The sequence below is a fragment of the Rhinoderma darwinii genome, chromosome 3, assembly GCF_050947455.1.
Source record: "Rhinoderma darwinii isolate aRhiDar2 chromosome 3, aRhiDar2.hap1, whole genome shotgun sequence".
NCBI classification, from domain to species: Eukaryota; Metazoa; Chordata; class Amphibia; order Anura; family Rhinodermatidae; genus Rhinoderma; species Rhinoderma darwinii.
In genome coordinates this window covers 9,277,165-9,303,929 of record NC_134689.1, presented here as the reverse complement: position 1 = coordinate 9,303,929, position 26,765 = coordinate 9,277,165, and the positions used below count along the sequence as shown (strand labels likewise).

Sequence of the window (26,765 nt, the reverse complement as noted above, 5' to 3'; positions counted from 1 at the left end):
CATATTTGGTCGGAGTCCCCGAGCAAAGCATAAGCTGATACTCTGCCTGGGGACTACACAACTTCTGCCGACGTCACTGTCATTGTCCATATATGGACAATGATGTCGGCAGCACTACTGGAGTCCCCGAGCTGAGCATCAGCTGATACTCTGCCTGTGGACTCCAGCTATAGGATATCCCTGAATTGACCAAATATGGACGTCGGGAGCAGGGCTGGCGTCCCGAGCAAAGCGCTAGCTGATGCTCTGCTCGGACTCAAGCAATAGGCAATGTGACTGCCCCTTGAGTTCATGTTCACAAACAGCATATGAAGCAAGAGCTCAGTCACGTGGGGCCGCGTCGGAGCGTCATCATTATTAGAAAAGCTCCAGGACTTCCGGGAACAATTCACGAGGTTTGAACTGCGCCATTTAGTACAGAATTTTTAATTAAAATATATTCATTAGTTACTTAGCATTGCAATAATATATTTATGTAAAGCTATTTTTGGTCCCTGGATAACCCCTTTAATGTTGACCTAAAACACAATATACAGCAATTGAAAAAAATAACCATAGCAGGTTCTGTATACATAACCGCTGATACGGAAAGTAGGAAATTATATATGTGACCTTTTGAGGATGTATCAAAGTGAAGAAAGGCGTTGACGATCCGGCTGTCATCCTCCATACCAGATTCACCATCAGCTATAAAGTGGACATGAGAAAGACGAAGATCAGAGAAACTAATGCTGGATATCAAAATGGTTCATTTCATTTACCATTGTGAGAAGTGTAGTGTTTAAACCAAACACTGTGCAGTAATCTCAAGAAGGAAAAGCTACTGTGTCGACAATGATGTTGACTGTTTCCAATAGCAACCGGAAGAACTGTGAATAAAGCTCTGGAGTATAATACAGGATGTAACTCAGGATCAGTACAGGATATGTAATGTATGTACACAGTGACTCCACCAGCAGAATAGTGAGTACAGCTCTGGAGTATAATACAGGATGTAACTCAGGATCAGTACAGGATAAGTAATGTAATGTATGTACACCGTGACTCCACCAGCAGAATAGTGAGTGCAGCTCTGGAGTATAATACAGGATATAACTCAGGATCAGGACAGGATAAGTAATGTAATGTATGTACCCAGTGACTCCACCAGCAGAATAGTGAGTGCAGCTCTGGAGTATAATACAGGATGTAACTCAGGATCAGTACAGGATAAGTAATGTAACGTATGTAAACAGTGACTCCACCAGCAGAATAGTGAGTGCAGCTCTGGAGTATAATACAGGATGTAACTCAGGATCAGTGCAGGATAAGTAATGTAATGTATATACACAGTGACTCCACCAGCAGAATAGTGAGTGTAGCTCTGGAGTATAATGCAGGATGTAACTCAGGATCAGTACAGGATAAGTAATGTAATGTATGTACACAGTGACTCCACCAGCAGAATAGTGAGTGCAGCTCTGGAGTATAATACAGGATATAACTCAGGATCAGTACAGGATAAGTAATGTAATGTATGTACACAGTGACTCCACCAGCAGAATAGTGAGTGCAGCTCTGGAGTATAATACAGGATGTAACTCAGGATCAGTGCAGGATAAGTAATGTAATGTATGTACACAGTGACTCCACCTGCATAATAGTGAGTGCAGCTCTGGAGTATAATACAGGATGTAACTCAGGATCAGTACAGGATAAGTAATGTAATGTATGTACACAGTGACTCCACCAGCAGAATAGTGAGTGCAGCTCTGGAGTATAATACAGGATGTAACTCAGGATCAGTACAGGATAAGTAATGTAATGTATGTACACAGTGACTCCACCAGCAGAATAGTGAGTGCAGCTCTGGAGTATAATGCAGGATATAACTCAGGATCAGTACAGTGTATGTAGCACCCCCCTCACCCAAGTATGGTCGGACAGGCACATCATCTAGCAGCAGGTTAAGCAGCCTTAGCGTATGAGAGCGCTGACGGTTAAGAGATGTAATGCGCAGTTCAATTGACACAGTCTTCATTAGCCACGACATCTGATTGAGGGCAGAGATTTCATGACCTAAAAGAACAAAACACATTTAACATTGCGATAGAATCTTCTTTTTTTTTTTTTATAGAGGATCTGTCAGCTCTCCTGCGTGGTGTAGTATAGAGGAGCTGTCAGCTCTCCTGTGTAGTGTAGTATAGAGGAGCTGTCAGCTCTCCTGTGTGCTGTAGTATAGAGGAGCTGTCAGCTCTCCTGTGTGGTGTAGTATAGAGGAGCTGTCAGCTCTCCTGTGTGGTGTAGTATAGAGGAGCTGTCAGCTCTCCTGTGTGGTGTAGTATAGAGGAGCTGTCAGCTCTCCTGTGTGGTGTAGTATAGAGGAGCTGTCAGCTCTCCTGTGTAGTGTAGTATAGAGGAGCTGTCAGCTCTCCTGTGTGGTGTAGTATAGAGGATCTGTCAGCTCTCCTGTGTGGTGTAGTATAGAGGATCTGTCAGCTCTCCTGTGTGGTGTAGTATAGAGGATCTGTCAGTTCTCCTGTGTGGTGTAGTATAGAGCAGCTATCAGCTCTCCTGTGTGGTGTAGTATAGAGGAGCTGTCAGCTCTCCTGTGTGGTGTAGTATAGAGGAGCTGTCAGCTCTCCTGTGTGGTGTAGTATAGAGGATCTGTCAGCTCTCCTGTGTGGTGTAGTATAGAGGAGCTGTGAGCTCTCCTGTGTGGTGTGGTGTAGTATAGAGGATCTGTCAGTTCTCCTGTGTGGTGTAGTATAGAGGATCTGTCAGCTCTCCTGTGTGGTGTAGTATAGAGGAGCTGTCAGCTCTCCTGTGTGGTGTAGTATAGAGGAGCTGTCAGCTCTCCTGTGTGGTGTAGTATAGAGGATCTGTCAGCTCTCCTGTGTGGTGTAGTATAGAGGAGCCGTCAGCTCTCCTGTGTGGTGTAGTATAGAGGAGCCGTCAGCTCTCCTGTGTGGTGTAGTATAGAGGAGCCGTCAGCTCTCCTGTGTGGTGTAGTATAGAGGATCCGTCAGTTCTCCTGTGGGGTGTAGTATAGAGGATACGTCAGTTCTCCTGTGTGGTGTAGTATAGAGGAGATGTCAGCTCTCCTGTGTGGTGTAGTATAGAGGATCTGTCCGCTCTCCTGTGTGGTGTAGTATAGAGGATCTGTCCGCTCTCCTGTGTGGTGTAGAATAGAGGATCTGTCAGCTCTCCTGTGTGGTGTAGAATAGAGGAGCTGTCAGTTCTCCTGTGTGGTGTAGTATAGAGGAGCGGTCAGCTCTCCTGTGTGGTGTAGTATAGAGGAGCTGTCAGCTCTCCTGTGTGGTGTAGTATAGAGGAGCTGTCAGCTCTCCTGTGTGGTGTAGTATAGAGGAGCTGTCAGCTCTCCTGTGTGGTGTAGTATAGAGGAGCTGTCAGCTCTCCTGTGGGGTGTAGTATAGAGGAGCTGTCAGCTCTCCTGTGTGGTGTAGTATAGAGGAGCTGTCAGCTCTCCTGTGGGGTGTAGCATAAAGGAGCTGTCAGCTCTCCTGTGGGGTGTAGCATAAAGGAGCTGTCAGCTCTCCTGTGGGGTGTAGCATAGAGGAGCTGTCAGCTCTCCTGTGGGGTGTAGCATAGAGGAGCTGTCAGCTCTCCTGTGGGGTGTAGTATAGAGGATCTGTCAGCTCTCCTGTGTGGTGTAGTATAGAGGATCTGTCAGCTCTCCTGTGTGGTGTAGTATAGAGGATCTGTCAGCTCCCGTGTGGTGTAGTATAGAGGAGCTGTCAGTTCTCCTGTGTGGTGTAGTATAGAGGAGCTGTCAGTTCTCCTGTGTGGTGTAGTATATAGGATCTGTCAGCTCTCCTGTGTGGTGTAGTATAGACGAGCTGTCAGCTCTCCTGTGTGGTGTAGTATAGAGGATCTGTCAGCTCTCCTGTGTGGTGTAGTATAGAGGAGCTGTCAGCTCTCCTGTGTGGTGTAGTATAGAGGAGCTGTCAGCTCTCCTGTGTGGTGGAGTATAGAGGAGCTGTCAGCTCTCCTGTGTAGTGTAGTATAGAGGATCTGTCAGCTCTCCTGTGTGGTGTAGTATAGAGGAGCTGTCAGCTCTCCTGTGTGGTGTAGTATAGAGGATCTGTCAGCTCCCCTGTGTGGTGTAGTATAGAGGAGATGTCAGCTCTCCTGTGTGGTGTAGTATAGAGGATCTGTCAGCTCTCCTGTGTGGTGTAGTATAGAGGATCTGTCCGCTCTCCTGTGTGGTGTAGTATAGAGGATCTGTCAGCTCTCCTGTGTGGTGTAGTATAGAGGATCTGTCAGCTCTCCTGTGTGGTGTAGTATAGAGGAGCTGTCAGCTCTCCTGTGTGGTGTAGTATGGAGGAGCTGTCAGATCTCCTGTGTGGTGTAGTATAGAGGATCTGTCAGCTCTCCTGTGTGGTGTAGTATACAGGATCTGTCGGCTCTCCTGTGTGGTGTAGTATAGAGGAGCTGTCAGCTCTCCTGTGTGGTGTAGTATAGAGGATCTGTCAGATCTCCTGTGTGGTGTAGTATAGAGGAGCTGTCAGCTCTCCTGTGTGGTGTAGTATGGAGGAGCTGTCAGCTCTCCTGTGTGGTGTAGTATACAGGATCTGTCGGCTCTCCTGTGTGGTGTAGTATAGAGGATCTGTCTGCTCTCCTGTGTGGTGTAGTATAGAGGATCTGTCAGTTCTCCTGTGTTATGTAGTATAGAGGATCTGTCAGTTCTCCTGTGTGGTGTAGTATAGAGGAGCTGTCAGCTCTCCAGCGTGGCGTAGTATAGAGGATCTGTCAGCTCTCCTGTGTGGTGTAGTATAGAGGATCTGTCAGCTCTCCTGTGTGGTGTAGTATAGACGAGCTGTCAGCTCTCCTGTGTGGTGTTGTATAGAGGATCTGTCAGCTCTCCTGTGTGGTGTAGTATAGAGGAGCTGTCAGCTCTCCTGACATCCGGGTGTTACTGTTCCTCATTACTGTTCCTCTTGGGGCTTATGCCTACACAGTCTCATATTGTCCAATTAGTGCGGACAGTGTTAGACTGTGACTGTTGACATGGGTGATGGTAACGCCCGGTTGTGAGTTGATATAAACATTTCCAGGAGAAATAACAGAGGAACGGCATAATGCAAAGTTCTAAGAAAAGTTGCGATACAAAAAGTAGCAGTGAAGTCTTAGCCTATCGGTTTTAGTGTCACCTTTCACAGAGAAGGGCAGGTGGTGAAGTTGGGTGACCAGGAAATCCTGACTAGTACGGAGATATCTCATAGTAGGTCCGGAGGTGTCCGCGCAGGCACAAAGCTGATGGATCACCTGAAGAAACAGAAAACGATTCAGTAAAACCACAGATTAGACACGTGAAAGCGCATCACAGACCATCGACCAAAACAATTCACCAAATATATTGGGTAAATAAAGAGTCGTACCTGATAGCAGAGCTCAGCAAGATGTGGGGACTCTACAACAGCAACTGGCCCCGATCTACCATCAGTTCCGTTCTTAAGCATATCCAAGACAGAATGCAGACAGGTCCGGGGGAAGCCTAAAACACCTAAAAATATAAAAGAAAGCACATAATATACATATAAACCGGATTGTAACCAGCTGTAGCGTCAGCCTCCGAGTGGCAGCGTCTATACCCATGGTTGTTGTATCCCCCTAATGATATGAGGCAGATCATGTGGCTCCTATATGGGGCGGCTGTAGAGATGGAGCATATCCCAGGTTGGTCTTCTCCATAGTAATGGACGGTTTTTACCCCTTCCCTCCGCAGCTATATTTCGGTTTTTAATTTTCGCTTTTTCCTCCCCACCTTCCAAAAGCCATACATTTTTTATTTTTAGTCTATATAGCCGTATGAGGGCTCGTTTTTTTTGCGGGGCGAGTTGTAGTTTTTCATCGCACCATTAATTGTACCGCATAATGTACTGGAAAACTGCCAAAATTTCTTTGTGGGGTGGAATGGGAAAAAAAAAAAAGCAATTTCTCTATCGTTTTTTGGGTTTTGTTTTGACGGCGTCCACAGTGCGGTAAAAACGACATGATAACTTTATTCTGTGGGTCAATACGAATACAGCAATACCAAATTTATATTGGTTTTTTTTTTCCACCTATCTTTTACAAGGGAAAAACAAAAATGGAAAAAAAAAAAAAAAAAAAAAAAAAAATGTACATTCTGAAAGCCGTAACTTTTTTATTTTTCTGTCGATTGAGCAGTGCAAGTTCTTAATTTTTGCGGGACGAGCTGTAGTTTTTATTGGGACCATTGTGGGGTACATGCAACTTTTTGATGACTTTTTATTCCATTTTTTGTGGGAGGCGAGTTGAGCAAAAAAACAGCAATTCTTGGGTTATACATTTTTTTTTTTTTTTTGCGCGGCGTTCACCGTGTGGGTTAAATAACGTAATATTGTAATAAGTTTTACAGATGCGGCAATGCCAGTGATGATTATTATTTTTACATTACTTTAGGGGGGAAACGGGAAGTTTTTGAACTATTAATATTTTTGTACATAAAAAAAATCTACCTTTTTTTTGTTAGTCTTCCTAAGGGACTTGAACCAGTGATCGCTGGAGCGCTTGCACTATATACTGCATACGAATGTATTGCAGTATGTCGTCTTTCAGGGTCTAATAGTAGCGCAAAGACTGCAGAACTGGGGGCTTCATTAGGTCCCCAAACTGCCACGACAACCATCGGCACCCCACAACCGCGTCGCGGGGAGTGTCGATGGGACGTTACAGGGAGCCACTCCCTCTTTCTAACGGCTTAGATGCCACGGTCGCAATAAGGGATCAAACTAGCGGGATCCTGCTCGTTACATTAAAGTCGGCTCTATTATACAGCCGTCAACCGCTAAGTATGGAGCGGGCTCAGCCTATCAGCCCGCTCCGTGGTCCCCGTTTCACAGTACGAGGTAAGTATACGTGAAATGTCAGGAAGGGGTTAAACTTGGGGGGGGGGGGTGGCAGGACCTCCTGTTGCGGGTGTAGTGTGGTGGTGTCCGTTACCTGAGTCTTGTAGGTTTGTCGTACTGACGGGTTTCTTCAGCTCAAACCCCAGGAGATATAGCGCCAGGTTGGGTGATTTCATTTCGAGGGAGGTGATCAGCAGGTTAAGGATGTGAATTTTGGTCTCGTGATGGACTGTGGACAGTTTTCTCTCTTCCTCTAGATCTAAAAGTAACAAATAAATGACATCATAAACCATCTAAAGCTAAAACATCGCCGTGTGCCGGAGACCAGTCGCTGCAGAGGATTGTACGGCCGTAGAAAGATCCCTCACCTTCCAGCGGGTTCGTCACCTCCTCGGATTCTTCGCTGTCCAAACATTCTACAAAACCGGCCATGAGTTTCTGACTAACTTTCTGCCGGCACAGAGAATAGACAATGGTCAGAATTTAGAGAACATTCAAGTCAGAAAAGTCACTTACAGGTGCGCCTCATGTCATAAGTTGGTGTGGATTTGTGGACGATAAGACCCCCCCCCCCCCCAATAATAGCTCTGGAGAACCCGGTGCCCCTCCGGCCTCAGTAAGCTTCATCCTGAAGAGTTCATTGATGTGCCTGTCAGTCTACGGCCCATCATCACCTCTTCCCAGCGAGGTTAAAGGGGTTTTCCAGTCAAAAGAAATTGTTGGCCGATCCTCAAGGTAGGCAATCAATATCTGATCGGTCGGGGTAAGACTACCGGCACCCCCTACGATCAACTATTTTGAATGGGTCGCGAATGCTGCTTTCCCTTCATTACGGTCACTGCTCGCATCGTGAATCGCCGGCACGCTTGAAGTGGCGGTTAGCAGTGTTAAAGGGGTTATGTGGGGACCAAAAATTATTATCAGTGTAGTCCCTGCAGTATGTGAGTCCACTCGCGAATATACATTGCGGTCCCCCAACACGCCGATTCTGAGATTTTCATAGATTTTTATAGCGCTGCCGGGGGACAGGATGTTTCGTTGCACGGCCTTCTTTGATGATACGACTCGTCGTCATGTGACCGATCCCGCTGTACTCTTTGTACAAGCAGTAGTACAGCGGGGTCGGTCACGTGATCAAGTGTCGTATCGTCATCAAAGATGACTGTGTAACTAGACTTCCGGTCCCCCGGCAGCGCTATAAAAATCTAAGAAAATCTCAGAATCAGCGCGACGGGGGGCCGCAATATTAGCGAGAGTACTCACACCCTGCATACTAATCATTTTTATCCGCACATAACCCATTTAAAGCGTCTCTGTCACCACATTATAAGTGCCCTGTCTCCTATATAAGGAGATTGGCGCTGTAATGTAGGTGACAGTAATGCTTTTTATTTAAAAAAAACGATCTTTTTTCACGTTAGGAGCGATTTTGGTTTATGCTAATGAGCTTTCTTAATGCCCAAGTGGGCGTACTTTTACTTTCGACCAAGTGGGCGTTGTACAGAGGAGTGTATGACGCTGACCAATCAGTCACCAATCAGCATCATGCACTCCTCTCCATTCATTTACACTGCACTAGCGATATAGCTAGATCACTATGTGCAGCCTCATACACAAGCCCTAACATTACTACAGTGTCCTGATAATGAATACACATGAAATCCAGCCTGGACGTCATGTGTACTCAGAATCCTGACACTTTTTTTGTGAGATTCCGGCAAGTGAAACCAAATCTCGTTTAGCTCCGTGATCTCGCGAGATTTGGTTTCACTTGCCGGAATCTCACAAAAAAGAGTCAGAAGTGTCAGGATTCTGAGTACACATCACGTCCAGGCTGGATGGTCATGTGTATTCATTATCAGGACACTGCAGTAATGTTAGGGCTTGTGTATGAGGTTGCACATAGTGATATAACTATATCGCTAGTGCAGTGTAAATGAATGGAGAGGAGTGCATGACGCTGATTGGTCACTGATTGGTCAGCGTCATGCACTCCTCTGTACAACGCCCACTTGGTCGAAAGTAAAAGTACGCCCACTTGGGCATTAAGAAAGCTCATTAGCATAAACCAAAATCGCTCCTAACGTTGTGAAAAAAGATCGTTTTTTTAAATAAAAAGCATTACTGTCACCTACATTACAGCGCCGATCTCCTTATATAGGAGACAGGGCACTTATAAGGTGGAGACAGAGTCTCTTTAAAGCCTTCACCCAATTACTTCAATGTGAGATGGCTGTAATACTGTGAACCGCCACTACAAGTGCGTCGGCGATTCACAGTATGATCAAGTAAGGAATGACGCAGCTGATCGGCGAGGGTGCCAGGAGTCGGACCCCACTGATCAGTTATTGATGGCCTATCCTGAGGATAGGCCATCGATTTCTTAGGACTGGAAGACCCCCTTTAATGTTTGTGACCTGGCTCTACCATCCCATACAGTTTATACTCTGCGTTTGTCGGATTTCCTGACGCATACCTCCGGCGGAAGGCATACCTCGCCATTTTTTGCAGGATGACTGTCTAGAAAGGGTATACAGGCCCGGTGAATGCCAAATAACACGGTTTTGGCATCCGTCGGGTGAATATCGATACGTTTGGTGTTTGCGCCGGGGGCTTTTCTGGAACATACGCCAAACGTAGGACTCAAACTCAATGGGAACAGAGTCTTAGGGCAATACGTATATATCACTGCTCAGTATTGTAGACGATGACCACCCTGTCATACACTGAAGAGTAAAGGATGACAATGAGGAGACGCTCTTTACCGGGTCCTGGGTAAAATCTCCCACAAGTTTGGCTTGGATATTGCCGTTACTGGAAATGCGACACAAGATCTTGGCGCTTTCGAAGGCTAATTCGGGATTGCTGGTGCCGTGATAAAGATACCTGGAGAACAAGCACAAACCAACGGTAACAACAGTGCGTGGTGAAAGCAAACGGTAAATAGGCTTCACTCTCTAGATGGTTCCTTATACGGCGCCGTCATATTCCGCAGCACTGTACGTAGTCTTATCACTCATGATCTTAGGATTAAAGACGAGGGTCAATTTAATAGGAAGCCGATGGTCCAAAACCCACAACTGGAGGAACACACCAATGTGGATGTTGGTCCCTGGTCGGATATATGAACCCAGCGCTGGTTTTCTTACCTGGCGATATTCACGACGTGATCCACCTTCTTGGAACGTGGATTGATGCCTTGTAACAACTGCTCCAGAGGGGTGACGATCAGCGCCAGGTGGCTTTCCCGCAATAAGTCCATGAAGAGATTCTCTTTCTGCAGCGTCAGGTTCAGGAGCATGAAACAACACGACACGGCCTGCTCCAAATGTTTCTTACCTGACGAACACAAAATGCCGTACCCCGGGTTATCTTCTGGAATGAGCGCGAGTTCACACGGGGCGGATACGCTGCGTAAAAGCACGCAGAGTATCCGACCTGTGCGCCGCAGGGAGTTTTTTTTTTCCGCTCAGTATTTCCGCAGCGTGTGGATGAGATTTGTTTTATCTCATCCACTTTGCTGCTACTGTATTTGCTGTGGATTTTCCGCAACGAATGCCGTTGCGGAAAAACCGCACTATTTACGCAACGTGTGAACTGACCCTTAGGGTCTCCTCTAGCATCTCATAGAATATTATGCCCTATTGACTATACTATAAGCATAAACCATGTGAATGGGTCTGTATGGCAAAACATTCAACTCGAGACGTTTAAACAATCCAATCCTTTGCTTCCCTGGAAGATAAGCAGTGCCATGAAGTTGTCTGGCAGCCACTTCTCTCGGTTACAATTAAGTGCACGGCTGGAAATGTGCAAGATGCTGCAGACATTACCGGGAAAGGAGGTGTAAGTGTCCAGCTGTATGACGCCCTCCTCCAGCAAGCTGAGACACAGCTCCAACATCGGGGACTCGTTCAGCAAGTGATGCATCAAACTGAAGCCAGGCGGCTTATAAGCAGCTTTCTCCTCTCCTGTCAAGAGAAACGCAGATTTACAAAGATGATCAGACCTGAATACGCGGATGAGGATGACATTGACTTTCAGCTTGACCAATATGGCCATCTCTCCAGCCCTCACTACCCAGACACTGCACGCTTACTGTTACATCTCAACGCTCCCCTGAGCGTTAGTCCTCAGCTTCCTCCTCCCCAGGGATAGTCCTCAGCTTCCTCCTCCCCAGGGATAGTCCTCAGCTTCCTCCTCCCCAGGGATAGTCCTCAGCTTCCTTCTCCCCAGGGATAGTCCTCAGCTTCCTTCTCCCCAGGGATAGTCCTCAGCTTCCTCCTCCCCAGGGATAGTCCTCAGCTTCCTCCTCCCCAGGGATAGTCCTCAGCTTTCTCCTCCCCAGGGATAGTCCTCAGCTTCCTCCTCCCCAGCGATAGTCCTCCTCCTCCTCCCCAGGGATAGTCCTCCTCCCCAGGGATAGTCCTCCTCCTCCTCCCCAGGGATAGTCCTCCTCCTCCTCCCCAGGGATAGTCCTCCTCCTCCTCCCCAGGGATAGTCCTCCTCCTCCTCCCCAGGGATAGTCCTCCTCCTCCTCCCCAGGGATAGTCCTCCTCCTCCTCCCCAGGGATAGTCCTCCTCCTCCTCCCCAGGGATAGTCCTCCTCCTCCTCCCCAGGGACAGTCCTCCTCCTCCTCCCCAGGGACAGTCCTCCTCCTCCTCCCCAGGGATAGTCCTCCTCCTCCTCCCCAGGGATAGTCCTCCTCCTCCTCCCCAGGGATAGTCCTCCTCCTCCTCCCCAGGGATAGTCCTCCTCCTCCTCCCCAGGGACAGTCCTCCTCCTCCTCCCCAGGGACAGTCCTCCTCCTCCTCCCCAGGGACAGTCCTCCTCCTCCTCCCCAGGGATAGTCCTCCTCCTCCTCCCCAGGGACAGTCCTCCTCCTCCTCCCCAGGGACAGTCCTCCTCCTCCTCCCCAGGGACAGTCCTCGTCCTCCGCCACTCAGAATCAGGGCATCGATACAATAGCAACGCTGGGACCCTTCCCCCCCCATCCCGCCACAGCCCGTGCCCCTGTTCTCTCTCTTCGGCGCCACTGACTACAGCAAAAGACCCGGCACACAGGGACAAACGAGAGGACGGAGTGAGCACAGGACAAACAAGTAGCTAAACGGGGACTTCACGGGACCATGCAGTACACACACAAGGAGGGGACAGACACATACAGCAAGGGGGGGGTGGGGAGAAAGCACAGCACAATTTAAAGGATCAGTACCACCCCCTTGGATTAAGGAGGGGCAACAAGGCTCTAGTGTCCAAGGGTCCACCCGGCCCTGGTGACAAGTCTTCAGGGAACAGTGAAGACTGATAAATTCATTGGAAACCGTTATTCCTGGATATGATGTTGGAAAGTATAAAGGGGTTGTCACAAAATGAAGCCAATCCAGATGATCACAGTGTGTCCGGCTTCTGAAATCCCCGGCGATCAGCGATTATTGCCCTGGGAAGTTGTAGCCGGTCATACTTCTACCCTGCAGCGGCCACTACAGGGGAAATGTGGTATTACATGCCGGCCATTCAAATGAATGTCCAGCCATACAGTGGTCAGCAACCTTTGGTACTCCAGCTGTGGTGAAACTCCAATGCCCTGACAGACTTTGGCTAGAATAATAAAGCCTTTGACTGTCAGGGCATGCTGGGAGTTGTAGTTTCACAAGAGCTCAAGTGCAAAAGGTTGATGACCCCTGATGTGATACATACATGGCCCACGTCTGCAAGCGTGGGAACCACGGATACTCTTCACTTCGGCTAATAGAGAGGAGTCGCAAGTAGAGGACCCCCCCCCATCTATGCAGTCCAAACGCTCTAATAAGGCCTATAGAAAGGGGTTAACGCACCACTACCACTAATGGGGGAAATCGCTTACCTTGCATCTCCACGTACTGCTCTACAAAGTCTTCTGGTTGAGGCTCATAATCTCTCAAGAGTTTGTAAAAGACATCAAGGACAGCTTCAGCCACTTCCCACTGTTGGGACGGTAAAAAGATGACGACTATGTTACGAGGTATGACGAGTATCCTCTACGCGCACACTATCTAATCTATGACGGCCATGCTATTATAATAGGGCATGTGATCCGAAGTTGTCCTTACGAGACGACCTCTTTAAGAGCAAGTATCACCAGACCGGGCTGTGGGTTGAGAAAACACTAAAAAAAAAAAATCAGGATTTGCGGATCTATACACTGGTGATATTCTGGTAATTACCTGCGCTACCTAAGGCCCCATGCACACGAACGTGCTTTTGAGGCCGCAATTCCCCTGAAAATCCACCTGAGAATTGCGGCCCCATTCATTCCTATGGGGCCATGCACACGACAGTGGTTTCTACGGTCCCTGCATGGCCCCGGAGCCCGGACTGCAGAAAGAACGGCCATGTCTTATTACGGCCGTGTTCTGCGGCCCAGGCTCATAGGAAATAATGGGCGCGGCCATGTGCACGGCCCGCGATTTGCGGGCGGCTCGCGGCTGACACTCTGCTGCCGGCCGACCCGAAAATCCGGGCCGTGCACATGGCTACGGTCGTGTGCATGAGGCCTGACATGAAGCTGTGCCCTTTATGGTGACACATCGGAGTGTTTTTATAATGCACTTTGGACATTTACCTTCTCTGCCGCTCTCCTGTACGCTCTGGTGCGGAACCGGAGGAAAACGGTGTCGCGGAGAAACTGCAGGTAGGGCTCAAATCCAGGGGCTCTTAAGCCGGCTCCGAGATTGGCTGGAAAATAGCTCTCCACCAAAGTACCAATGAGGTTGCAGAAAGCTCTGGTGAGCGGATACTCCTCAGCCCGAGACTCAATTTCATTCAGTTCCACCTTATTAAAACGATATAAAAGGTTCAAATCAATTGCATTGAAGTAAAAATCGCAATTTTTTTTTTAAAAAACTGCGACGTAAACCCAGCACTGCAACAGTAAAAATCGAGAGTGAACGGCAAATTATACGAACAATGAAGAGAAGTCAAATTCAGTTTTTAGTGGGGTGGCCCTTTAATGAGGTAGTTCCCTCTGAACAAATTCTATGAGGGCATACCGCTTTAAAAGGGGGGGTTCCTGGCACAAGTGTCCGCCCCTAGTCGCCAGAGCAGAGTGATCCAACAGAGAAAGGCTTTTAACCCCTTAGTCACCATCAATACACCTTTTCACGGCGGTCACTAAGGGGCCTTAGGCTAGCCCGACGCCTTTTCACAGCAGTCTAGTCTAAAGTCCTGCATGGGTGTCCCGTGCAGGATGGACCTAGCGCTGATGACAGCCGGGCTCCTGCTCCAACGGTAGCGATCGAAGTTTACTTCGATCGCGGCCGTTTAACCCCTTAAATGCTGCGGTCAATAGCGACCGCAGCATTTAAGTAATTTACAGAGGGAGGGAGTGGTCACCCATCGGCGGCCCGCAAATGCAATGATGGGCCTCCGATGGTGTGTCATGGCAGCCGGGTGCCTAACAAAGACCCCCAGGCCTGCCCTGGCTATATGCCAGAGGCTCGTCCTAATAGATTGGCTATCAGTTTTACACCGACAGGCAATAATGGTCTGGTATACTAAATAAAGCAAAGCATTATAGCAGCGATCTAAAGACCAAATAGTAAAGTCCCCTAGTGCGACTAATAAAATATAATAAATGTCAAATAAAAATTATTAATAAAGATTACAAGTATTTTTTCCATTAAAAAGTGGATTAAAAAAGTGTAAAAAATAAACAAAAAGTACACCTATATATATATATATATATATATATAGTATCGCCGCGACCGTAATTACCCAAACAATAAGGTTCATATGTCATTTAAACCGCAAGGTGAACACTGTAAAAAAAAAAAAACGCAAAAAACTATAGCGGAAATGTTATTATATTCCACTGCCCCCCAAAAAAGTAATAATAAAATTTAATCAATAAGCCCCATGTACCCCAAAAAGTACCAATGAAAACTACGTCTCGTCCCGCAAAAAACAAGCCCTCATATAACTAAATTGACGGAAAAATGAAAAAAAAATGAGGGCTCTTGGAAAGTGACAATCCAAAAACAAATAATAAAAACACTTCGGAACTGAAATTGTGCAAAAGTCGTAAAACATAAAAAACCTCCACATATGGGGTAACGTCGGAATCGTACCGACCCGTAGAATAAAGTGAACGTGTTATTTACGCCGTAAACTGCATAAATGTAAGACGCACAGAACAGTAGCAGAATTGCGGTTTTTCTTCTATTCCCCCCCCCCCCCCCCAAAATGGTGCCATTACAAAATAGAACTAATCCAGCTAAAAAAAAAAAATCAAAAAAAAATCCTCATACCGTTATGTCGACGCAAAAATAAAAAGTTAGAGCTCTTTAAATGCGACGATGGAAAAACGATAAAATTTGCTTGGTCATTAACCTTAAATAGGCTGGTCACTAAAGGGTTAAAGGGCACCGAGTAATGAGTCTAGTCGTGGAGTAGTGAACGCCATGGCGCCTCGTGTCAAGAGTTGCTCCGATCCACCGATGTCAACAGGACTCCCACTATCCGCTCATTGTCAGGGGAGGCGGGGGCTGGACAGGGAAGTGGACAATCCCTTTAAATAACCGGAACATTTACCTCAATCCCTGCGGCTTGTCTTTGTCCGGTTGGTCTCACAGTTTGCAAAATCTGAGAAGTTAAAAGATAGATAATTGGTTGATATGTGAACTCGATAGGAGGATCATTTCAACACCTGTGGTTTCTATCGTACCTGAGTATGTTCCAGGGATTGCCAGAGAGAAGCGGCTATCTCCGGAGACTTCCCAAACGCGGTCAGGGTCTTCAATACCTCTGCTTTCAGAACCGGAGGAATACTGCACTGTAGAAGTCCTAGCATCACTATGACCGGTGTCCACTGGGAGTGTTCACAAAGAGCCAGGCGGGCGCTCTCACTCTGTACACGATCACAAGGAGAAAAAGAAGATAAATATTATACCTGCAGAATCCAAATGCGGAGCGCGTCAGCGATATCACTATGTGACACAGGAACGACACTCAATTTAAAAAGTATATTACAAATGTTTCTTTATTATGGACAAGTCAAGGACGGACAACCATGCCACCCCTTGTCAGGCACCATTATAACCAGATCATCAATGTCATTCACTTCACCTGTCAGTGGTCCTAATGTTTTGGCTGAACAGTGTATATTACTTATCCTGTACTGATCCTAAGTTGCATGCTGTATTATACTCCAGAGCTGCACTCACTATTCTGCTGGTGGAGTCACTGTATACATACATTACATTACATATCATGTACTGATCCTGTGTTACATCCTGTATTATACTCCAGAGCTGCACTCACTATTCTGCTGGTGGAGTCACTGTGTACATACATTACATTACTTATCCTGTACTGATCCGGAGTTACATCCTGTATTATACTCCAGAGCTGCACTCACTATTCTGCTGGTGGAGTCACTGTGTACATACATTACATTACTTATCCTGTACTGATCCTGAGTTACACCCTGTATTATACTCCAGAGCTGCACTCACTATTCTGCTGGTGGAGTCACTGTGTACATGCATTACATTACATATCCTGTACTGATCCTGAGTTACATCCTGTATTATACTCCAGAGCTGCACTCACTATTCTGCTGGTGGAGTTACTGTGCACATACATTACATTACTTATCCTGTACTGATCCTGAGTTACATCCTGTATTATACTCCAGAGCTGCACTCACTATTCTGCTGGTGGAGTCACTGTGTACATACATTACATGACTTATCCTGTACTTGTCCTGAGTTATATCCTGTATTATACTCCAGAGCTGCACTCACTATTCTGCTGGTGGAGTCACTGTGTACATACATTACATTACTTATCCTGTACTGATCCTGAGTTACATCCTGTATTACACTCCAGAGCTGCACTCACTATTCTGCTGGTGGAGTCACTGCGTACGTACGTACGTACGTACATACATACATTACTTATCCTGTACTGATCCTGAGTTACATCCTGTATTATACTCCAGAGCTGCACTCACTATTCTGCTGGAGGAGTCACTGTGTACATACATTACATTACTTATCCTGTACTGATCCTGCGTTACATCCTGTATTATACTCCAGAGCTGCACTCACTATTCTGCTGGTGGAGTCACTGTGTACATACATTACATTACTTATCCTGTACTGATCCTGAGTTACATCCTGTATTATACTCCAGAGCTGCACTCACTATTCTGCTGGTGGAGTCACTGTGCACATACATTACATATCCTGTACTGATCCCTAGTTACATCCTGTATTATACTCCAGAGCTGTACTCCCTATTCTGTACCTATGTACTGGATAGGTTATAACTGGTAGATCGATGGTGGTCCAACCGCTGGCACCCCAATTGCCAGAAAGGGGGGTACCCATTTCCATGGAGCGGCTGTAGAGCATGCTGCCTCTCCATTCACTTTCCAAGTACAGCGTTGAACTATCTCCGTCAGTACCATAGAAATTGAATGGAGTAGCAGCGGGCATGATTGACAGCAGCTCCAATCAAACGGGGGGAAACAGGACCCCCAACCTAGCGGTCAGCCCCCACCGATCTACCAGTTATCCCCTTTTTAATGGATAGGTAAAAACTGGTAAAAACTCCTTCAACTGGAATACCCCTTTAATTCATCACCAAAGGGCAACAGAGCCGATTACCAATAGATCGGTTTTCTGCCTTGTATCTTATAAGGAAAGTAAGAACAGAGATGTTAATCTCACCCATTCAATGACTGTGGTGGTGAGATGCAAGAATGCCAAGAGTCCATCCATCTCCCGCTGGGTGATGCCCCTCAGTGGCGGGTGACGATGGTGGATAATGTCAGCGCTTGGTATGTCTTTCCGCAGATGTTCATGGTACAGCATAAGCGAGTGGAAGAAGTGGTCCCAGGACACGGGGCTGCCGGCCTGCAAGTTCTCAGCTGAGATTCAACAGTAAGACATATAAGGATTAAGACTTCTAGTATAAGGCCTCAGCGATACTGGTGATCGCCACGGGTCTGACGGATAAAACCCTGTGCGACCGGCATATGATACAGGCGGTAACGTATTCCCCCTGCAGCTGCCCCTGTAGCATTATATGCCCCCCATTGAAATGCATGGGTGACCATATAATACCGAGTTACGAGATTAATGGGTTTTTCTAAAACAGCCACGCGTTTTGCTCACCTGTTTCCTGAACTCCCATAGAAGTGAACGGGAGTTGCAGAAACAGCGCAGCACAGACAGGTCAGCTGTTACCGGAGAACCCGTCCACCTCGTAAGCAGCGGCGGAAGGTAAGACGGGATCAAGGGGTCCTGTTCTAGACATAGCAGCGGGTTCCACATCTATCAGACAATTATGGCGTAGCCTGTGTACATGCCATATACGTCCGAGATGGGAATATCCCTTTAAGTCTCCCATAGAACAAATAAAACGATACTACTAAATTTCTTTTGAATGCAATGACATTGGCCAAGATACCGAAAAGCTGGCATGAATGGGGGGTGGGGGGGTGGGTGCACAGCACAGAATAGTGTATATCCCCTGCATTATTCAGATAGGAGATCAGCGGTGTGAAGCCTCCTGGATGCAGCCAGTCTATGTAAGTGACGCTGGTGTATCGGACCGTAGAGTAATTACTCACCGTGGCTGCCGCCATTGGCCTTGAGGAAGCTGAAGCAGTAATGGGCACATTGAGGACCGGTGGCCAGACCCTGCAGCATCTTCAGATACGGGATATACAGAGTGGGGGGCAGCAGGTCGCTAATTTGTCTGACAAACTTTGACAGCAAGACCTGAAATATGAGTACTGGAAATTAGCAATTAGGAATAAATTCAATTTAATTTAATTTAACACATGGTTGTCTACAAACCCTCTAAAGGTATGGTCTAGTTTACAAACCCATTTTCATACACCCTATTAGGGAATTCTGAGTTAATATTATGGGGGTTCTCTGTTCAGGATCCTCACCTTTTGCCCAGAGTGGAGAGAAGTTACATAGTGTGTCTCTCTCTCTGGAGCACCTGTCCTGTATTACAGACAACACATTGATATGAATGGACACTGTGTAATGCTTCATTTCTCCTGTGGTGGCGCTGCAGGGAAACTGAACCCTTACTACCAGGTTTCCCCACAGATCACAGCTGATCGCTAGGGGTCTCAGCAGGGAGAGAAATTGTGATCAGCTTATTGTTAATGGACCCTTCTAACTAGTTGGGATTGTCCTTTACCCTGCATACAATCTGTAGACCACGGTTTCATTCGGATGTGCTTTTTACCTGGCGTTGAGGAGGCCTTTGGTGAGCAACTCCGAGGTAGGATCCCATCAAGGTGGTGTTCTGGAGCGGTTCGGTCGGACACCAGAATTCAAGTGCTAGCTCAAGATGGAAAGGATCTTTCTTGTAAAGTTCAGCAATCTATCAAGATCAAAACCGATAAAAAGCCAATGTCAATAAGGGAGCACTAAAGGCGGCAAAACAGCAGCAGATCTACAGTAACTGCCAAGGACGTTATGCAATACGTCACGACTCACGACTAAAGTGTGAGAGCTAAAGCTTAGATCTTAATCATATTAAAGCCCAGATTCTTTGTTTTCAAAGCTCTCGGTGCAACATTCGGGGAGCGGCACGCGTTTCAAGTCAGGGAGCAAGATGAAAAGTTTTACTTCCTGGTTCTGTGTCTGTGTAAGGGAGGAGGGAGCTGCAAGTGAGAGCAGGAAGAAAGATCCCAGCCCTTTACGGTCATCTCTCCCTCTGTCCAGCCTCCAGTGACCCCAGCGGCGGATACAGGAACTTTTTTTTTTATATAGTCCCCCCTCTTACCAATCAGAGAGGACGCGTGCTCTGCAATGGTCCCATTTAGGACCAGTCTGGTCCTACTAAAGGTGTGCAAAAATGAGTAGTTACACACCAAATCACCTCCTGCCCCTATTCAAACATCTTTACCGGCATCCGGATAGTAATTTAGTCCTGGTGACTATGTTACACTTTGATGCAAAATTGCATGAAGGCGCCGCCCTTTAGTAAAAACTACTGGGTGGCATTTTTGCCAATGTCTAAAGGGTCTACTTTCATAAACTATATGGGTACGGGGGGTATATGCATAATTCACTTTATTTGTGTATGTGTAGGGTTAATCAATACGGTTAGCATCAACGTGCATCTGCGTAGTCATGGCGATCTTCTTACCAACAGCATAACATGTTCTAAATCTCGACGTAGCGAGGTGGGCGGCTCGTTACCCATCTGCAGGCTCATGTGGATTAAGCGGGCATCCTCCTCAGCTCGGTTCCTCAGCTGTTTGACCTACACGGACAGAAAAAACAAAAAGTCACCTCCGAGCCTTGTGCTATTCATTATGGAATCACAACTGCAGGAGCGCCGTGATAGCGGAGTGTTCCCGGTCAGCAGACATGCACTGATTGATGAAGCCTGTGACTGCTGTGCCCTCTGCAGAATACAGGCTGCTGTAAACATGCTCTGCATTCTGTTAATGGATTTTCAAAAACAGATGGAGTGATTTTACAGCAACCCTAAGGCCCCATATGCACAGGACCGTGAATTGAGCCGTGATTACGGGCCGATTCTGTTCTATTGGCCGCGGACACCTTTACAAATAGCTACGGATGGGTGTCCGTGCCGTAGACAGGTGCCGGGAATTACGCAGCATGTCCGTTTTTTTGTGTTTTACGGGCCGTGCTCCCATACTTTGTATGGGAGCACGGCCCGAAAATGCACACGGCCGTCAGCAGCCGGCCGTGCCCGCAATGGCGGGCCGTGATTACGGGCACGGTCGCGTGCATGGGGCCTAAATCAGGATATTTCCTGATATATAACTGTAGAATCAACAAAGGTGAATTTAACACATTAAAGGGGGGATTTCAGATCTCTAATATTAGCTTTTGATTGGCAGATTTTTGGGGTTTAGCCGATAGAAAACTATTTTTAGGTGTCCCCTTTAAAAAGGAACGGTCACCTCTCCTGACATGTCTGTTTTAGTCATTACTTGTATTCCCCATGAAAAATCAATTGTGGAACATATTTTCTCTGTGTGGTGCCGTTCCTCTGTTATTCCTCCTAGAAATGTATGAAGAAATTGACAACTGGGTGTTACCAGTTGGGGGCGTGTCCCTACACAGTCTCACTCTGTCAGCACTGATTGGACAGGGTCAGTCTGTGTAGGACACACGCCCAATTGGTTACATCCAGTTGTCAATTTCTTCATACTTTTCTAAGAGGAGTAACAGAGGAACGGCACAACATAGAGTTCTAAGAAAAGTTCCTCCAGAAAGACATGTCAGGTGAGGCGACAGTCCTCTACTAAAGAAGGCTTTACTCAAATAAAAATACCTAAAGGCCCCCAATAAGTATTTTTAAAAAACATTTTAATTGTTGACTTCATTCCCTGCTTGAAGAAGAGGCTGTGCAGTGGTGTTCTTATGACAACACTTAATGTCCTGATTTCTCAGTGTTGTCAGAGGTCACACTGGGTGGATCCAAATCCTTTTTACATGTTCATTGGATAGAACGGGGGCAGTGGTGTGTGCATACATGTGGACATTGACGTGGACGGTCACTTGGATCCATGCAATGTCCCTATGACAACACCGAAAACATAAGATCCCAACAGCTTAGTCTTCAAGGACTGAGTACTCTGCATAGAAGTTATACAATTATTAGAAAGACATGGCTGCTTACTTCTCAAAACAGCGCCACACCCGTCCACAGGTTGTGTGTGGTATTGCAGCTCAGCCCCATACACTTCAATGGAGCGGAGGTGCAATTCCAGACACAGCGGACAGGAACGGCGCAGCTTTTGAAAGAAAGCCGCTATGTTTTTCTAATGCTGAACCACCAAGAAAAAAACAAGTCGGGCAGCAAATATTATAACGGTCCGGACCCAGAAATGCACCTACTTTCATGGGCATCCGAGTAAGGAAATCAGTGACCAACGTGTGAATCCTACGGATGAAGAATTCCTCCTGTGAGAAGATGTCGGAGCCCACCACAGCATCGGTGAGGAAGAGGAAGGCGTTCCCCCCGACAGCCATCTCCGCTAACGCTTCATCTGCCTCTGTGAACTCCGCTAATGCTGCGAGACCAGAGTCACAATTAATTGCAAATTGCGATCAAAACCATCAAAAATAAAATCGGAGATTATTCCGTACCTGTCACTTCAGTCAGCTGAGAAACACCCCGAAGGGCTAATGCCCAGGCCAACCGGACCGTGGCCTGCAGACCCGACAACTTCCACGGCTGGGGGTCCTGCAGTCTCTGATGAACGGCTGCGACATACTGTTTTTCGGCCAGAAGAGGGGTCGTCTGCATTAACTCTAGGTATTAGAAAAGGAAATTATTCCGTTAGATATTATAGGGGTTTGTCCAGGATTAGAAAAACATGGCTGCTTTTTTCCAAACACAGCGCCTCTTCCTTCCATGGGTTGTCTCCGGTATTGCAGTTCAGCACCTTCGAAGTGAATAGGATTGCGCTGCCATACCAGACCCCCACCTGTCTGTTTCTAATCCTGGAAAACCCCTCTAAATGGTACCTACTGTCTAAATAGATCCAAAATTCTGAGCAAATTCAAATAATTGTGGGTGCCTACAGCCACCACTAGGGGGAGCTCCCTGCATGTGGAGTTATACTGCTCCAATTGAACTCAATAAATCCTTCTTCAGTAAGCTCCAGAACTAAAAGGCTTTCTCCGCTTTGGACAATCCCTACTTGTTAGAAGGGTCTCTAAACAATAAGATGATCACAAAGTGTCCTCCTGCTATGAACCCCAGCGACCAGCAGTGATCTGTAGAGAAGCCTGGCAGTAAGTGTTCAATTTCCCTGCAGTGCCACCACAGGAGAAATTAAGTATTACACCGGGTCCATTCTTATCAACGTGTAGTCTGTATAAGACAGGACAGGTCCTCCAGAGAGAGACGCTCTATATAACCGCTCTCCCCTCTGGCTAAGAGATGAGAATCCTGAACAGGCGACCCCCCTCTAACTCAGAATTCAGTTAACCCTTTAATAGAGTCTGTAAAATGTCTTACCGTCCCTGTCCTCTGTCCCCTGTTCCAAAAAGCTGACATCAAAGCAGTAGAGTAGCGCCATAAGGAGGTGCAGGTTAACGCTGTTCAGAGTGCCGTCTGCTTCGACAGAGACCTTCTCCAGGTGGCCAATCAGAAGCAGCGTATCATCCTTGTTCAGTGGCGTCTGACAGGCCCAGGAGAACAGACTTTCGGCGAGTGACTGACGACTTTCCTTTATGAGATCGGAGACCTGTGAGAAGAATTATTACAATCTCCATGACAAGATTTCCCATCTTTGGCGCCTGCGGGGCATTAGTAGCTGGTATTTGCCCCCCACATTTCTTACCTCTTTGCGATGCTTCTCGTTGCCCAGTCCTCTCTCCTTCTGGAGTCTATCAAATTCACTGTTCACATCAATCTGAGACACCAGGGTCAGGATCTTCTGCGTTAAGCCGCTGTCCATCAGGTCGGTGGTGAATCGGGTTGTCATAGATTCCACCTCAGGGCTGTGAATAAGAAGATATCCCGTAATACGATATAACACAACGACACAAACTACTGACCCCGAGTCAGGCGGAATATGTGACCTATTGACCTTAACCTCTTGCCACCGCCGCAGCCGTTTTTGACACCCCGTGATCGCATCACCGGGGGGAGCGATGGACAGTGGTCGCTATTGATCGCAGCATCTAAGAGGTTGAACTGCTGGAATCTGAGTCATCTCCGATCCCGGCCATTGGTGCAAGGTGTCAGCTGTAATATACAGCAGACACCCCTGGCGTACTTGGCCCGTTCCATACTCACTCCCCCTACTGACTATGACATAGATAAGGTTTTCCGGGACTTTGATATTGATGACCTTTACTTGGGATATACCATTACTATCAGATCGGGTGGGGGGGGGGGGTGTATAACTCCCGGCATCCTCACCGATCAGCGGAGTTATAGGGCATTACCACATCCCCTTCATAGTTTACCCAGCACAGCGCCATTAATTTGGTAGTGGCTGTGCCTGGTATTGCAGCTCTCTGCAGATCAGAAAGGGACTGAGCTGCAATACCAGGCACAGCCACTACCAAATGTATGGCGCTATGCCGGGTAAACAATGAAGGGTCGGTGGGGGTGCTGTCAGTCGGACCCCCTTAGGATAGGCCATCCGTATCAAAGACTCCTTTGAGGAAAACTAGAGACAAATACTGCAGAGTTATTAGGCAGCAGTTCGTGCTCCGGAGCTGCTATTCGAACAGCCGCTGCAGACGGGAACTTATGACCGTTGTGTTGCCTACTCCGATTTCCTCTTTTTCAGCAGATTACGTCCATAATTACACCCTGGAGCTTTCTGTCCACACATCAGCCAAGCTCAGGAGCTGCCAGTGAATGGCACATAAGATAAAATATGAAGATCTCACCGACTGCTGCCCCTGCACCTGTCCAGGATATTTGCAGGAGAGTTTGTATTCTGCTGGTGCTTCAGCAGCGTTGATTCAAACATAATCCATGCAGCTCTGGATGTGACTAGAGTATAAAATACAATCTAACAAAAATTCAATAGAATATTTACACACGACTCGTAATTAAAGGGGCAGTTCAGGATTACAAAAAAAATGGCTCCATTCCTCCAAAAACAGAGCCACACTTGTCCACAAGCTGTGTGCGGTATTGCAGCAAAGCCCCTTTCAATTCAATGGAGCAAAGCTGCAATACCGGACACAACCTGTGGACAGGGGTGGCGCTGTTTTTAAAAGGAGCCATGTTTTTCTAATCGTGGACAACCCATTTAAATGCAGCCTTAAAAGCAGAAATATGATTTAAAGGGCAAGCACACCCATATAGGAGAGGCTCCCGAGACCCCCGGCAAACAGACAATGTCCTAAACAGGCTAGGACAGTGATTGTCCAGGTGGCATCGCACATACAGTGATCTTACCTGAGGTCCATTGTAAACGTCTTGCCCTTCCTGGACTGGATGAGGGTACACAGGGAGTTGGCAATACATCTCTTCCCGTCCCAGTATAACAGCACAGCGACCAGTCCACGCGTGAGGCCGGGGAAATGAGGCTGCTGATGCTCTCCTGAAATACACACGGGCCACGGGTGAAAAATACGCCACTGCGGACACCACCGTACGGTCAGCTCGGAGGACAGGATTATACATACATATCGTCAGTGCACATTTTTACCATTCTTCTTGAATTGCAGCTCAGCTCTATTGAAGTGAATAATGCTCAGCTGCAATACCACACGCAACCTGTGCACAGGAGTGGCGCTGTTTTCAGAAAAAAATCTGTCTGGTTTTTTTTTCACCATGGAAAATCCCTTTAAGAAAGAATAACGGTCATGCTCCACAGGGCTACACAGAGACAGAAAGAGCGGTGCTTGGCAGCCATGGCAACCACGTCACAACATCCACCACGTCATTAAGGCCTTGTTCGCACGGCGTTAAAAAATAAAACAAAAGCGCTAGCTTTTTTGTAAAACGCTTTTTCAAATACAGGCGTTTCCGGCGCGTTTTGCGCAGGTTTTTATGGTGCGTAATTAGGACTCCCCATGGCAATGGGAATTAGGCGCGTTTTCGGCGCTTTTTACGTGCCAAAGAATTGACCCGACGCTTTTTTTCTTACAGATGTCGGACTCACTAACAATGCACTTTCCCATTGAGGTCAATGCGAAGCTTTAATCACGCATGGTCGTTGCGTTTTTCGGCACGTGAAACGCGCCAACAACGCAACAAATTCACGCGTTTTTTGCTGTGTTTTTTTCTCTCCACGGCGCTCAGTGGCCGCGGGCGAAAAACGCCACAAAAAACCCAGCGAAAAACTGCCTCTGGACAGGGTCTTCGATTGGGGTGTAGTAAAACCGCGTTATGACACGTAACGTTCGCGTATAATCTGTGTTTCAATCCTTCACCACTTTATAGATCTCTGCTTGCTGTCAGTAAATGAAAACATTCTTATTTATCTACAGACGCTAAAAACCTGTACAGATCTAAGGCTCTGTTCACATAAGCGTCGCAGTTTTCGTCAATTACGTCTGGCAAAACAACGGACGCTATAATAGAAATGAAATTCAATGAGTTCCGTCATTGCCTATGATGGAGCACAACATTGGAAAGCCCGGACGCTGATGCTAAAGATCTTTATATTTCTCGCAGCTGAGGGTTTGTTACAATTGTATCCCATGTGGGCAATCCTCTGTGAGTTAAACAGATCAGCAGCCCAAATCTCTCTCCTGATAGTTTGTTACAATGTAACAGTGCAATAAAATGTATCAGCCTGGAGTCCGGAGGATTGTCTAGACAGGATGCAATTGTAACAAACCCTCAGTAGTGAGAAGTATTAGGTGGGCTCCAATTCAATAAAAGCAAGCTGAAAACCAGTCGTGAACGTGTGCAGGTCACGGCGACAATATAAATGTGTTTTTTCTGTACTAGGTCAGTTATTAGCCTCTGGATGTGAACACTAATTGTTTCCATTCATTGATAGAAAGCAGAGATCTTGAAAATAGTAAGGAATTAATTTACAGAGTATATAAAGTTAGAGAACTTTTCATTTGACAGTGAATAAACTTTATTTACAAGTACAAACACCGGACAAGACGTAATCACCTGCTAAAAGAAGCTCCACGGCCGCCACCTCGCCGATGCTGAATAAGTCGCTGAGGATGAACGCCTCTTTGATGAGAGATTCCGGCAGGAGTCGGGTTCCTTGCTGCCCTTTAATGGCGATGCCCTCCGTGCCGGCTTTCTGGATCTTTTCATGTTGTTGAGGACTCTTTGCCTGCAAGAAAGAAAAAAAAAACCTCATTGAACTGAACGTGCGGCTCAACTCCAGTCTATGGGAGCAAATCATCAATTCAGGAAGTCCGTCACCGGATCTGACGAAAAATAGGGCTTAG

General features: G+C 46.9%; 1 protein-coding gene across 2 annotated transcripts in view; it reads right to left on the bottom strand.

Annotated features, from left to right (window-relative positions):
- The window catches only part of NUP205 (nucleoporin 205), a 44,578-nt gene that overhangs the window by 12,617 nt on the left and 5,196 nt on the right, over nt 1–26,765 (bottom strand). For both annotated transcript variants that reach the window (XM_075855850.1, XM_075855852.1), the window contains exons 3-25: nt 26,476–26,647; nt 24,799–24,943; nt 23,219–23,378; nt 22,894–23,122; nt 22,017–22,181; nt 21,765–21,940; nt 20,038–20,154; nt 19,129–19,266; nt 18,494–18,644; nt 17,589–17,788; nt 15,578–15,760; nt 15,445–15,495; nt 13,478–13,687; nt 12,740–12,839; nt 10,706–10,843; nt 10,022–10,211; nt 9,638–9,758; nt 7,241–7,322; nt 6,967–7,131; nt 5,382–5,506; nt 5,154–5,268; nt 1,909–2,058; nt 613–687 (exon numbers count right to left, since the gene is read on the bottom strand). In XM_075855850.1, coding sequence (XP_075711965.1) covers nt 613–687; nt 1,909–2,058; nt 5,154–5,268; nt 5,382–5,506; nt 6,967–7,131; nt 7,241–7,322; nt 9,638–9,758; nt 10,022–10,211; nt 10,706–10,843; nt 12,740–12,839; nt 13,478–13,687; nt 15,445–15,495; nt 15,578–15,760; nt 17,589–17,788; nt 18,494–18,644; nt 19,129–19,266; nt 20,038–20,154; nt 21,765–21,940; nt 22,017–22,181; nt 22,894–23,122; nt 23,219–23,378; nt 24,799–24,943; nt 26,476–26,647 — 3,358 coding nt within the window. The remainder of the gene's footprint in view (nt 1–612; nt 688–1,908; nt 2,059–5,153; nt 5,269–5,381; nt 5,507–6,966; nt 7,132–7,240; nt 7,323–9,637; nt 9,759–10,021; nt 10,212–10,705; nt 10,844–12,739; nt 12,840–13,477; nt 13,688–15,444; nt 15,496–15,577; nt 15,761–17,588; nt 17,789–18,493; nt 18,645–19,128; nt 19,267–20,037; nt 20,155–21,764; nt 21,941–22,016; nt 22,182–22,893; nt 23,123–23,218; nt 23,379–24,798; nt 24,944–26,475; nt 26,648–26,765) is intronic.